The 15014-nt window shown below is 46.7% G+C and overlaps 1 protein-coding gene across 1 annotated transcript; it reads left to right on the top strand.

The window, feature by feature from the left end:
- The first annotated feature begins 4057 nt into the window (after positions 1–4057).
- LOC133903464 (WAT1-related protein At3g02690, chloroplastic-like) lies at positions 4058–11302 on the top strand. The gene is made up of 7 exons (XM_062344853.1): positions 4058–4741; positions 4840–4887; positions 5003–5125; positions 9292–9441; positions 10171–10342; positions 10445–10505; positions 10601–11302. Exons 1-7 carry the CDS (start codon positions 4184–4186, stop codon positions 10707–10709), a joined length of 1221 nt encoding a protein of 406 aa, XP_062200837.1. The 5' UTR covers positions 4058–4183; the 3' UTR covers positions 10710–11302.
- The last annotated feature ends 3712 nt before the right edge of the window (positions 11303–15014 follow it).

Below are 15014 nucleotides of genomic sequence, written 5' to 3'. Positions count from 1 at the left end.
GGTCTAGGTGATTTAAGAGCTATGATCGGGTGTTTTCAGGGAGCTATAGACTAGGTGGATGCTCCAACATGAACTAAAGATGGCGTTTATGCCATTGATACCACGAGATAAAAATCCTTTATGCTGAGTTTGCTTTATCAACCATCTTTACGTTTCTGCATTTACTTCTTGCAATTTATTCTTTGTATGTTTACTTTCCTAAATTAGTTTTTTAGGATTGGCTATAAGTTGTAAACTTTTTTAACAGTAGAGTAGACACAATAGATAAACATAAAACACATTTAGATAAAACTTGATATATGTTTATCTTGTAAAATTTTTGGAGCCGATTAGTTCTAAGTGTCTTAATTCACCCCCTCTTAAGATGTTACCGATCCCTTTCACTTAGACTGTGGCATGTGTTCCGTGACAAACCCTTAGTTACTGAGACCTTGTTTGACATAGCTCCATTTCTGAGATCCGTACATGATTTGGGGTTTGTATGATAAATAAAATGATTTAAATATCTATTTTTAGTTTAAAATAAAAATAAGATATCTCAATTAAAGACTCTTTAACTACCAATAGCTCTAGCTCAAAGAATTTCTAGAGCTATATATGACCCGCTTCAATAATTCTTAGAGCCGAAGCTCTGCCAAATAGACCCTAAAGTTATACTGACGTGCAGTGCGCGTGACACGTAGGAAGCTTCTGCTTGGCCCCACAAGCTGGCCCCGCTGAAAAAATCATCTCCCACATTTTCTATTGTGCTCCCTTGCAGTTTGTGCCAATGGTTTTTCGCCTATTAGGGTTCTAGCACCAGGTGATCACCATTGATGCATGGTTATGAACAGGAAATATGCATCTAATGGTGGATCAGAGCTAAGAGGCTCTCCCTTTTTCCTTCCCCTCTTTTTTTCTTCTTCTTCCTATTTCTCCTTTTCTTCTTATTTTCTTCTTTCTTTTTCATACCTAAAAATTGTAAAGGGGTCGAAGGGTTCTCTAAGGTCATCTCCAATAGACACTTTAAAAATTCGTCCTTTATAACACTATCACAGCATCCCCTAACACTATTACAGTACTTTCTATTTTTTTTATCTCCAACAGCTACCCTATTTCCTATCTTTTATTACTCTCCTTCTTCCTTCAAACCTACAGTCATCTTCTGTGAACAGTGATATAGCTAACTCTTGCCATCCGCAAATTTGCAACCAACTCTTACCATCTGTATCACTGTAGCACACGATCCGATCTCTGCTGGAGGGCGATACAGAGCAGCAGAGATGACATCCGAATCGGTACAGTGATGCGGGTGGTCACTGCCGCCTCTGCTAGAGCTGACCAAAGTGTTTTAAGGATGCATCCATCTGGAGACAGGAGTAGGGGATTCTAGGAACCAGAGAAGAAAATCCGGTATACCCCACTTGATTGAAATAAAACAACTCTTCTGATTTGACTGCATGATATGATACATTAATTCTCCTAAAATACTACAGGTTTGCAATTCAGATGTAACCGGTAAGGAACAAAAAACATAGTAGCTTGCAACATACACCATCTATATTTCAGCATGCAAATCTTGATTTCAGAAAAAAAAAAAGAATCCTTGACCCAGCATATTAGCCTAGCCTGGGGGAAATTCAAATATGCAACACAAGAATAAATAGAACACACAATAATTGTTTTTATGAGTTTTTCACCTCAAATTATAATTTCTTCAAAATTCTTTTGGAATAAACCATTCCATAAAAAAATTCATAGGATTTCGATAAATCCAAATCTAGTGTTCCAAAGGTATTATGCGAAAAATACTATATGTGATGATGATATCACTCCTTCTGATACGTGCAATACTAATACTCATCAAGACATACATGGACTAATTCCAAGATTACCTGTGCGATAATTAAACCACAAGGTGAACTCCTTCCTTACTGTTCATACTTTCTTAATAAAGAATATGATGCTACTAACTTCTTGTACGTTTTGTTGCTTAGGAATACGAGAGAAGCACCATAATATCAATCGGACTCTAAATTCGGTTCAAAGTCTGCAGATAGCACGTAAAAAAAAGAACACAACTTTCGCATACGAAATACAATTGAGGTGTTCTTGTACTTAATGGAAAGCTTACGACCAACCATTTTCAATGGATTTGATCTTACCTCTAGATTCCTTAGACATCAATCAGAATCAATAAAATAAGATGCTGCGTCACCATTTTAGGCTATGTAGGGCCTTGTAAATCTATTGGGGTACAAGTCCAGGTTATGTGCGCCCCTCTTCATGACCACATAACCATAGGTCGATCTTCTCATGTCTCCCTCTTAGATTATTCTACCATATTTTAATTTTATCGCTTGTTCGGTTTGAGAAACCCCATTTTATGAACTTTATCTATATTCATAATAATAATTTAGATTGCATCTTCTATTCTCTTACTTATGTTCTTGATTTGCATGCAGGAAAAATCTTTTTGTTGAGGTCAACCGTGTTTGACACGGTTAATAATCACAGAGTAGTGATATTGTGATTGCGAGAGATTCGATCTGTTTTGATCGAAGTCTTTAGATCATCAACATCAAAACTCCACCAATAAACATCTCATAACTTTTGAAAGATCGGGCCATACTTCCATCAATATGGCTCGAATTCTTTTCGAAATCCCTCAACATTAAATGTTCCAAACAGGTTTATTTGTGTATTCAAATATATTTGAGCTAAGTTTTACATCACTCAATAATGGAAAGTAGATTTAATTTGCAATCTAAACATGTTGTGTGGCTTATTTCAGTTCTGTTACAATGCACGAGTATTTTACTAGTTATTACTGTATAAGAAGTGTCTCAATCACTATAACAAGAGCTCAATTGCTCTTGCACATCCGGGTAACCATCAGCTCTTCTTAGCTTTTATCCTCCTGTCTTTAAAAAAAAATCTGGAAAAAAATGCACTTCGACGATGATACTAATCGCATCATCATGATCGCTGCAACTTGTGCAGCGGGCTTCCTCTCGATGGTTTGCGCTGCGTTGCTGGCACCTTCAGAATTGCGGCAAACGCGAGAAGGACATTGAGGCACAGGCGAAGGAGGCACAACTGCTGCTTTGACGCAGGAGGATGAGGCGCCGACGGAGGTGGCGACGGCTGCTATTATGCCGGTGGGCATTGAGGCATCGAGGTGTTGGCGGCGGAGGTGTCGGTGGAGGAGGCGTCAGCTGCTGCAGTGCCGGCGGCGCCGTCAATAGAGGCGGTACTAGAGGAGGAGGAAGCAACGACATTGCTGCTGTTGCTGGTGCTGTTGTGCGCACTGCTAACATGGTATATGGTGTACCAGGACTGATACACATTTTCGCCGACATATCCAACTGTGCTAGTGCTACAACCGCAGAAAGGAAAAAAAGTAGTAGTAGTAAATTTTAACAAAGTCGAGGGTGATACATGTCCATCAGTATTAACCAGAGAGTCTTAACATGCAGAAATTAAAGAACAGAATGAAGTGCGCAACCCATACATAATACTATAATAGGAGAGGGAAAGGAATCGTTTATTGCCTCGCTATATTTTCATAAAACTGTTTCTGATTCATGATCTTTCAGCGTGTTGCATCCGAGTCTTAGCTCGGCTGGTAGTGACGAAGGGAGCAAGGAGCTTCTCTCTTGAGCGCTGCGCGGGATGCACGTCCCGTCAAGGCTCCAAAGCAACCTCCAGGAAAGGAGCCTGGTGTTCTAAAAATAAAAAAAATCTTCCAGTGTATTCTTTTTTCCCGATGATAGCATCGTAAAGAAAAAACTTGTGTGTTAGAAACCAGGGATTTCGATTTTATTTTACAATTTTTTCGTTCACGGATGAAAAGACCAAAATTCGTGAAATTTTGTTAAAATTTCAGTAATTTTTTGTCTTATACTTTGTAGATCTCATATATAAGTGAAAGAAATTCTAAAATTAGATATTTCATTTCCCTCCCGTATTCATAAAATTTCACCAAAATTTTGAATTTCGACGAAATTTGAATCCCTACTGTCGTGGAAACGGTAACACCAGAACCTGTGCTGTGCACCACTAGCAGAGCCGCGACGTCACGGGCGAGCGAACCGAAAAGATCCACCTCTCTACTCCGCTCCGCCCCACCGCGCGCTCCCCGCCACTCCCTCCTGACACCTCTCGCGCCGGCCTGGGCCTGGAGCCTCCGTCTCCGGCCACGATGCCCGCCGCCGCGTGTCCCGCGTCCGCCTGCATCCTCCTCACGCTCCCTTCCCCTCCTCGCCGCCCACCGCTCGCCTCCGCACGTACGCCCGCCCCCACCCGCCGCGGCGGCCTCTCCATCCGCCTCGCGGCCGCGCGCCGCGAGGCGCCGCCGCCCTCCCCCGCCGACGCGGTCGATTGCGTCGGCACGGGCGCGGACGTCGAGTGCTTCGTCGACCCTGGCGCCGAGGCGCCCCTCCTTCCACGCTCCCCAGTCGCGGAGGAGCGGGAGGGGAAGGGGGGAGAGGAGGAGGTCTCTCCCGCGGCGTTCGCGGGCGGGGAGCTCTGGGAGTGGGCGTCCCTGGTGTCGCCCTTCTTCTTCTGGGGCACGGCCATGGTGGCCATGAAGGGGGTCATCCCCCGCACGGGTCCCTTCTTCGTCGCCGCGCTGCGGCTGCTCCCCGCGGGCGCGCTCCTCGTCGCCTTTGCCGCCGCGCGCGGAAGGAAGCAGCCCTCCGGGTGGGCTGCCTGGCTCGCCGTCGCCGCCTTCGGGTTCGTCGACGCCGCCTGCTTCCAGGTGCGTGTGGATGCGTTTACCGCTCAGAGGCGTGAGCTTTAGCGTGTGGTTCTGTGTACGGTTCTTGAATCAAGCAGCATTGGTTCTTACTTTCGCAGGGGTTTCTAGCGGAGGGCTTGCAGAAGACATCGGCCGGGCTCGGGAGCGTAAGGCGAAATCCAAACCCCCATGCTGTTGTTTAGCTCGTCAGGCAAGCATTTTGGCTTGTCGTTTTGGTCGGTTGTGCTGATGGCCCTTACGAAGCTGAAATCTCCATTGCAGGTCATCATTGACTCGCAGCCATTGACGGTTGCTATCCTCGCATCACTGCTCTTTGGAGAGTCTATCGGCGCAATAGGAGTTGGAGGGCTCGTGCTGGGTGTTGTTGGGCTTTTGCTTCTCGAGGTTTGCCTTGTGCTGATGCGTATTCCAAAGTTCTCTATGCAGTGTAGACTGTAGAGTGGTTAGTAATCTCGAGGTATGAATATTAGTTATGATTGTTAGAGTATATGGTATAGGATACACAAGAATCCGATTGTTATAATAAGATATGATTAGATTCTATCTTATCTTTAGGGTTGCTTGATATCCAAGTCATCTGTAATCTATATATTTAGCCATCGAGACTTAATGCAATACATTAACCATATTAACCAATCCTCACATGGTATCGTGAGTTTAGATTCTGATCCTAGGCTACAAACCCTAGCCGCCGCCAGCTTCCGTACCGTGCGCCCTCAGGGAGATCAATCTCCATGATCTCCGTTAGGGGTTGCACCGCTCGTACCTAGGGTTCGCACCGCCGATTGTGTTGATCGACCGCTCTAGAGAGTCTTTTCCCGATCTGTTGATCGGGGTTTTCTCTCTCGCCACTCGTTGATCGGTGTCTCTTTGGGTTTTCCGATCAAAGATCGGATTGCATCGCCGCCGCTCGTCGTCTTCGCGCGCCTCTCCTCCGACCAGCTTCAACACCGGTCTTCGTCTTTCTCCACGCGTCTGGACGCATCGTCCGTCTCCATGTCTCCGGCCGCTTCCTCGTCTCCACGTGTCGTGTGGTGGTCCTCTGCATGCTTCGCTCGTCCACGCGCCCGTCCATCACGCAACTCCTTGTGTCGTCAACACCGACTCCACATGTCATCATGTCTCCACGGGTCATGCACGGGCTGCTTGTCTCCACACTGGACACGTCTCCTCGTCCCCAACCAAGTTGTCGCACGACGCTGCACGTCGCTCGACCACGTCTGTTGACCACGCTGCTGCACGTTGCTCGACCATGTCCGTCGACCACGTTGTTGCACGTCGCTTGACGACAACCATTGCGCCTATATCGTTCACGTGTCCTGGCTCACGTCGCCCGTCTCCGCACTACGCATTTGCTCCACACCGCGCCGGCGTCTCCGTTCGCACACTCTCATTGCCGGTTTGTCGTCGCCTCCACTCGGGCTCCTCTGCCTTGACTGCCTCACGCGCCCTCGGTCTGATCAGCCAATCGCGTGCAGTTCCTCCCGGTCGATTGGTAGTGGCTCCTCCTTGAGTACGCGCATACCCCCTTATTGAGAACCGGGGCTGCTGCTGCATCGCCTTCGGGCCACAGTGCTACCACCCGTGTTCCGAGCCTCCGCAGCGCCATCGTGCCCTCTCAAGCGTGGTCCGGCCGAACGGAGGATCCCACTGTCGCCCTACATCGTCGTCCCCACACGCCATGACACTCCTGCCGATCAACGTCGCCTCTCTCAGCGCGTCATCGCCTTAGTTGTTAGCGCACTTGGTCTTTGTCACGCTGTTCAGGTTCCTCGTCGGCTTCTTCGAGTCCTGCCACCACGCTCTTTTGGACACCGACGTCGCCGCTCCAGGCCGCTGGTTCTGCCTCCCTCTACCGCCTTCGTCTAGCACAACTTCGTTGCCAACGTTGCAGTCTCTTCCCCGATTACTTCGTCTACTCCGGGAACCGCAGGCATGCGAAGGCACTCTCCTCCTCGCCGCTCTGCGCACCGCGACCATCGAGGCCTTCTCTGCTGGTGTCGGAGGATTAACTCCAGTCGCAGAGATCCCGAGAGACCCCTTTTTAGAGATTCGGCCGGGGGGATGATCCTGAATCCGCCTTGGATGATGAAATAGGTGGGAACTGGTCGGGCCGGTGGACATGGAGGAGAAACGAGTTATACAGGTTCGGGCCGCGCGGAGGCGTAATACCCTACTCCTGTGTGTATGCTATTGTATTATGAGGGCTCTTGGAATGCCTTTTCTGGATCTCCAACGCCCTAGAGCTGGGGCGTATTACAATGGTATTTCTTGTCTATCTATTTGGAGCCCGGGTCTTCAAGTGCCGGACTCTCTGAGCTTGATAAACTACTCCTCTGAGAGAGCGAGCCTGAGTCTTCCTCTTCGGAGTCCCAGAGACCGAGAGTGTCCGAAGTCCGGAGCCTGGAGCCCGGAGCCGCCTGGCGATGATGGAGTGCTCCCCCTCTTATACAACTGGGGGAGGCTTGCGTGCCCAGCCGGGGGCACAAGTTCCCGTAAACATAAATGAAGAGCAGCTATCATGGTGCTACAGTTTGATGTTACAAGGGTTGACAACACACCCCTTGAGCTGTCCCGTCGGCCTTCACGTCCCAGCTTTAGCAGGCGCAGGGGAGGGGGCCCGCCGGGCATCCTCTGAGCCGCCCTGCACGCCGCTGGGTCAGAGGGAGTCTGACACAGCAGGGGGACAGGTGATAAGCCTCGTTGCATTGAATGCCCCCACGCCTCTCTGCCAGGCGGTGGCAGGGTCTGACGATAAGCGTGGGGGGAGTGGTCGGAAGTGACAGGCCATGCTCCTGTTGAGGCAGCATCGGGCCTCCCACCGATTGACACCTCACCGCTGAGCCATTGCGGGGCCCAGCGACAAGGGGCTTCTAACGTCCTCGGGGAGCTCGGGTACCCGGGGGCAACGTGCCCGTGGCCCCGAGCACGCCGCCGCCCGGAACTGTCTTCCTCAGGTCCTCGGGGAACCGAGTGCTCGGGGGTCACTGTTCCCGGCCCCGAGCACTCTCTCCCGGATATGCCTTCTCTTGGTCCTCAGGGAACCGAGTGCTCGGGGACCACTGTTCCCGGCCCCGAGCACTCTCTCCCGGTATTGTGTGATTGGGTCCTCGGGGAACCGAGTGCTCGGGGGCCACTGCTCCTGGCCCCGAGCACTCTCTCCCGGTACTGTTCATGTCGGGTCTTCGGGGGACTCCGAGCACTCGGGGGCCACTGATCCTGGCCCCGAGCACTCCTTCCCGGAACTGGTTCTTGGCTCTTCGGGAGCTCGGGTGCTCAGGGCCATTGTTCACGGCCCTGAGCACCCTCTCCCGGAACTTGTCTTCCTTGGGCCCTCGGGGACCCATCGGGGAGGCGACCCCTAGGGCATGGCGCCACGTGGCACTGCTGCTGACCTGGCCCCGGGAGTCGGGGACCCTCCGATCCCGTTTCGCCGACAGCTGGTCCCTCAGACATTGGCGTATGGTTGGACTCCCTACCTTCACGCGTCCGGTACTGGCAACACAGGTGCGTGCCTTCGTCCTCGACGTGTTCCCGAGCTTGGCAAACCTGGTGCACGCCTCGTCATCAATGACCTCGACTCTGTTGACTTCGGCATTGATCTCTTCTCAACGATCGCCTCGTCCACGTCACTGTCTTCTTCCCTTGGGCCTCCCTGCGCCTGTCTCCATGGTGCCTCTGGCGCCTATGGCTTCATGCGCGTCTCCCTCGACCCCGACAACCCCGACTATGGCTACGTCAACCATGGCTATCTCACGCACGACATCCTCGACCTCGGCTACTCGCCTCGCTCTCGGCTACTCGCCTCGCTCTCGGCTACCTCAACTTCGGCACAAAGGGCTACCATCTGCATGAGCAACTCGTCGGTTTCTCTAGTCACAGCACCTGCATCGTGTTGTTTCGACTACGGGGGATGTCATTTGTCTTCCTCTTTAGTCTCATCGTCTGCGACGCTCCCGTTGCGACTGCGGGGGGATGTTAGAGTATATGATATAGGATACACAAGGATCCGATTATTATGGTAGGATAGAATTAGATTTCATCCTATCTCTAGGGTTTCTTGATATCCAAGTCATCAGTACTCTATATATTTAGCTCTCGAGGCTCAATACAATATATTGACCACATTAACCAATCCTCATATTTTTACCATGATGACAACCTACATTGATAATGACATGAGTACTATTTTCTCTATGTCAAGTGCATAATTAAATTGTTTGGGAAGCGAAGATTCCTTGCAGAAAAATGTGCTCGCTTTTTATTGATACAAATATGCAACTGTTTGGATCGAACCTGCTTAACTGATTTATCTAAACCCTCATAATAGTGTTTAAACCATTTGTCTTCTGCAACAGTTCTAAATTCTTTCCCGCTGTTGCTATGTAAAACTGTGTATATTCACATATTATCTATAAAATGATGAATAGTGATTTCTGGTCATTTTGAACTTTATGAAATTTGGACCTGGAATGCCAATTTAATGTTTCTTTTTGCAATTTTTTTGCTTATATTTATGGATTGTGTATAGTACTATAACTGTGTTTCAGGTTCCAACACTCTCAGTTGAAGGAAATGACACGACAATCTGGGGAAGTGGGGAATGGTGGATGTTACTCTCAGCTCAAAGCATGGCAGTTGGAACTATTATGGTCCGCTGGGTGTCGAAGTATTCAGATCCAATCATGGCAACAGGATGGGTATGTTATCGGCAGATGAAAAACATTCATTTTATTATAACAGCGTTTGTGTCACATGCTCTAGCATGATTTCACCATTGTTTTTATTGCTTTCAGTCAGCCTTCCTCAGGGGTCTTTTTTGATGTGCATGTTTCCTGGAAGTATGAATAGTTTAGTCTGTGAAACTCAATGTATATAGCCACCGTTCTTATTATTGAGATGTGTTAAAGTATAAGTGAATTGCTCATCTCTTCCCATCAACTTAGTTTTTTGGGTGAACTGGTTGGTATACGCAACTCAATATGGTATCAGGGCCAGAAGTCTGTGTTCGAGTCTTGGCGGGCATAATTAAACAAAACATTGCAACTGACTCCTATTTCCTCATCTAAGGCCCGATGGAGCCTCCACGTGAGGGGAAGTGTTGAAGTACAAGTGAATTGTCTATCTTTTTCCATCAGAATAGACTTTTGTGTGAACTGGTTGGTGCATGTAGCTCAATAAGATGCTTATTGCATATGTTGATAAAATTACTCATGCGATGAGAAGGCAAATGTTTGTTGCTTGTTGGAATCCTCAGATCAACCTAGGCCTTCCAACTTGTGTAATGGTTCCATCAGAATGTAGATGTTACCTTAACTGTAGCTGCTTGTAGGTTTGCAACCCTTTTTTTGGATGATTTCAATAGTTCTCTCACTTATGACAGTCCGACACTACATTATTACTAAATGGTAACATCCACATTATGGCAGCACATGATAATAGGTGGGCTTCCATTGCTGGTTATATCTGTTCTTAACCATGATCCTGCTCTGAATGGACATTTTCAAGATCTTACATGGAGCGATATTTTAGCACTTGGCTATACATCTATATTTGGCAGTGCGGTCAGCTATGGTGTGTACTTCTACAATGCTACTAGAGGTATGATCTCTTCCCACTACAGTGTTGTTAGAACTTTGTGCTATTGTTGACGATTCATTCTGCTAGGCATCCCATATAACTAGTTCTTTCTTATGCTTGCAGGTAGCTTGACCACACTTAGTTCTCTTACTTTCTTAACTCCCATGTTTGCATGCATTTTTGGGTAAGATCCTTCCGAATGAGTTACCTACCAATTTTTCACAACCATAAAATGCTTTTGTTCCCTTGACTTGTCTTTGCCACCTCCTTGCTGTTCAGGTACCTCTACCTGGGGGAGTCCTTCTCACCTGTACAGATTGGTGGTGCACTTCTCACACTGGTTGCCATCTACATGGTTAACTACAAAAGCATTGTAGGTGAGAAGTAAGAGGCTATCACATATCTGTGCGATGTCTATCACACGCGGGCGCTGCACGCAGCACCTGTAACTACTCATTGGAACCAGACAGGAATCTGAAGATGAAGGGCTTGTGAGTAGCGAAGGCCCGTACAATTTATACAGATTGGAGAGATGCCCACTCCTCCAGGTTGAGACTGAAATGGTGATACAAATTGGACCAAACAAGTTGTGTCAGCTCCTTCAACATGATTAGATTGGGAAGCTAGGTTATCGCACGCTGCTGAATTTCACATGGCAAAGCAATCATCTTTTTCTCTGTCTGCACATTGCACGCTTATGTGGAGATGAAAAGTAAAAAAATGATCGTATGCCATCGTCAGATGATTCACCCTGTAGGTACTGTACGTTATCAGCTAGGGGGGGGGGGGTGGGGGGTGGAATTGCCCCGTTGTACACATAGTTGAAAGCACGAAAATAGTTGATGGAAGGAAGGAAGGCACTTGTATATCAGTATATGTTTAGTTGTGATCTGTTGTCTATCAGCATAGTTGAGGAGCTTTCTTTCCCTGGTGGATACGAAGCTAATCTTTTGAGCGAAAGAAACTGTAAAAGCTATCTTACTGGATGGTGTCTAAAAATGAACAAGACGTCCCAGCTCTTCGTTAAGAAGGCGTGATCCTCGAACCCAGGAGGGTTGGTCAGTTCTTTGCTCGCAACCACTGGACTCTTGAGAGGGCCACCTGATGGTGTCGGATATGCTCAATTCTACAGCGTTTCTGTTGTGCGTGTGTGTGTGGGGGGGGGGGGGGGGGAGGATACGCTTCACTTAACTTTGCTTGGAAGTCTAAATATTTACAGGCATCCTAATTCAAAGCCGGGTCTGTTCGTTCAACAATTTGGCATGTTTCTCTTTGTTAATCTGGCCTGAAGTTGTAAGCCAGAAAAAAGGGAGAAAAAAATTAAAATGCAAGTATCTGAGACAGCACGAACCTTTGGTTTAAGGAGTCAATTGGTCATAGATGAAATGGTATATCATGAGATCATCTATGAATTTTGGTGGGATGACTATTCTTTATATTTACACTAACCTTGTGCATACGAGGAATGAGATGGTGATGGATCTGTCGAATATTTGTTTCTGATAATATGTCCGTAATTAGACTAAGTACCTTTGAGATCAGGAATCGAGTACGAAATAAGGCATGTGATGTAGATAGATTCGGATCCAGCGGGAGTAATACCCTACGTCTTGTGTGAATGATGTTGTATATGGATTATCTTGAGTACAAGTAAGATAGCTAGTCCTATTACAATGGAGTAGATTAGATCTAAACTAATTTAATGTTGAAGTCACCGAGTATCTCCGCTAACAGGGTTTTGGTGTTTGCATTGAGTTACGTATGCGTTGCTATATTGTGTTGCGAGTTGAGTCCTTCCGGGGGTTTGGGTCCCCGCCTTATATAGGGGTCCTGACGATGCCTTGGAACCAGCTATAGTTGATAGGGAGTCTTTCGTTTTATCAGCCAAGGTAAGGCAACCGTTTTAGTTAGGATACTAGTCGTACTCAAGTCGGTTAACCCGATCAAGACCTTTCTAGTATAGATTTTCGTGATCTCCGAGTATACCGAGCTCCGTAGATTTGAATCCACAATATATGGAGTTGTCCATCAAGCATACGATGTAACATGTCCATATATGATGTATTTCTTATGCGTATATACCTTATAATTAGATATTCGATAGTGGCCCCCTTTAAATCTACTCAGTAGGGAGGATTTCTACGAGTGTCTACTCGAGTACTGCCAAGTTTAAGCCTGGTCGAGTAAAGTAGACCCAGCTCGTAGTCGATAGAATCGAGCAAGGAAAAGTCCCGTTCTGAGTATCGAATGGAAACGCTATCAAGTCGAGCACCCTACCGTTGCCCGCACTTTAGACTCAAGAAAGGCTTGAACACTCGACTTCCCGATGTTCGTCTCTGAGTAGAGTTAAAAAGAAATCTATGAAATTTAAACCGTGAGGTATATGCACATTTAATGCCTCCAGATGGGCATGCAAAGATTTGCACAACGTCATCATCCCGTCTTTCACGCCTAACGAGGCACCACAACAACGGGAACAATTACCAAAGAAACGTTAAGTTCCAAGTTATTTACCCATACAAACCTGGACTGTAGCTATTCTTCATCCTTTTGCCACCGGCTGTTCTCGCTCAAACCTTCACCTTTCTCCGCCGAAGCTCACACCACTGCACAAACATCTTGCTCATGGCTTCCTTAACTTCATCAGACCCCCAGATTATCCCTTCGACGCGACCAACATCAACCATGGGCATGATGAAGAAGAAAGTCACCATCAAGAGGCAGAAGTTGAACATTGTTTTGTGCATCCCAATTGCAAAAATGTGTTGCCTAAACACTTTTTTTTTGGTCTTGCAGCCATCTTTTTTCTCATCTTGTCGATTGCAGACTGTCATCCTCATAGAAGGCAAAGGAACATAATACAAGCGGATCAGACGGCCAGCTAATTCCAACTTCTTCTGTCAAGCCACCTCCAGCCCCTCGAGTGGAAACTCCTCCAGCGGAGGCACCTGCACCAAGCTCGGGACCCATCGGAACTGAGACCCTTGCATCGACTCCAACCGATGACCTTTGGACGGAGATAGAAGATCTCTTCAAGGCCGCATGTGTCAAGATTGCCGCTACTAAAGCTCGGTATTTTGAGGTCGACCACAGCAACTGTCAAATGGAAAAGGATGCGAAACTTGTTGCCAGCCTAGAAAGAATTGAGGGGCATTTAAATTTTTACCACTCTTACGGGATGAGTGGCAACAAATTTGTCACCGTGGTCCAAATTCAGTGACTCATGTGGCCCTACATATCAGTAATATATTGAATTGACACATGATAAGAGTGTCAAATAGTTAAATAATCTAAGAATTGACTGTAAGTCTACCCACATATCACTAGTATGCGATTCGAATCATTAGGCAATTTGATAATAATTGATTTTCATTTGCCTTTTCTAGTTCTCGCGTCCTTCTTGAGGAAGAAAGACGCTCTTCTCGATGATACAATGAAAACACTCGAAAACAAGGAAAAGTATCTGGAAAACTCAGAGGTGATTTGAAGGCAGCGAGAGCCGAACAAAAAGCCATGGCTACCGAGTGAGACAATGTGGCTACTAAACGAGACACCATTGCCACATCGCGAGACGCCGTGACTGCCAAACTAGATGCTGCTGCTGAATGAGACACTATGATCTCAGCACTCCAGAAGCTGAAGGAACAGACCCTCGACTGCATGAACCAGTCAACCTCCATAAGTGCCACCATAATGCTCGGTCTCCTCAAGAGACACAACCCCAACCTCGACCCATCAGTAGTAACAGAGGGGTTTAGATGTTCAACAGAGGAGGCAGTAAAGACTATTCAAAGCATCAGTTCTCTGATCACTGCTTTCGTCGAGTCCTTAGGGCTCAGCCTTCCTGATGACAAGAACGAGGGCAATCCCTCTAGCTAATGGTCCTGGCTCAAAACATTTGGAACATAATTCGTGGTCTATGGATGTTTGTAAATGTCACTATTATTTTGCTTGTCCAATATGCTTTTGCCACTATCCCCTTACTGATGAATTAGAGTTAGCATAATGCAAATTAGTGCATATTTTGATCATCCCCAAGATTCGCTAATATTGATGCCTGAAAATTCAACTAGACATATTATTAGATGCATGGGTCCTCGAGTAACCACCCAAAGCAACCACAAGAATAAAAAAAAGGACTAGTACAAAACTAGAAAAAACATGATGATTTTTACAAACTTTTAGCTGACTTGCATATTTGACCAGTGTACGAACATGAACTCAATAGAGAACACATATGAGACCGACTAGAACTTCATAACCTTGTTGACCTTTAAGCGTGAGATGTCTGACAATCTATTGTGTGGTTATACCTTATGAGGTGTAGTTGTTTGTCATCAATCCAACACATGCCTCTATTGGCTCTCTTTAATGCAATCGATACAGAGCCAGATAAACTTTTGCAAAAAATGTGTATTTACAGAATATGGAATTATTATGTAGCCCCCCGACTCTCTGGTCAAGGAGAAAATTTCTCGATCGGAGAGTAAGAAAGAACATATCTGTACCATCAAAAATATATGTCGTAGCCCCTGACTCTAAGCTCAATGACAATATCGAGTGAAGAGTAAAGTCGTAGCATTAAAGTATGCGATGTAGCCTTAACTCTTTGTTTGATGTGATAATTAAAACAGAGAGTGGAGATGTAGCATCAACAGATACCCGATGTGGCCGCTGACTCTTCGCTCAATAA

The sequence above is a fragment of the Phragmites australis genome, chromosome 21 (genome assembly GCF_958298935.1).
Source record: "Phragmites australis chromosome 21, lpPhrAust1.1, whole genome shotgun sequence".
NCBI lineage: Eukaryota > Viridiplantae > Streptophyta > Magnoliopsida > Poales > Poaceae > Phragmites > Phragmites australis.
This window is presented reverse-complemented; position numbering and strand designations above follow the sequence as displayed.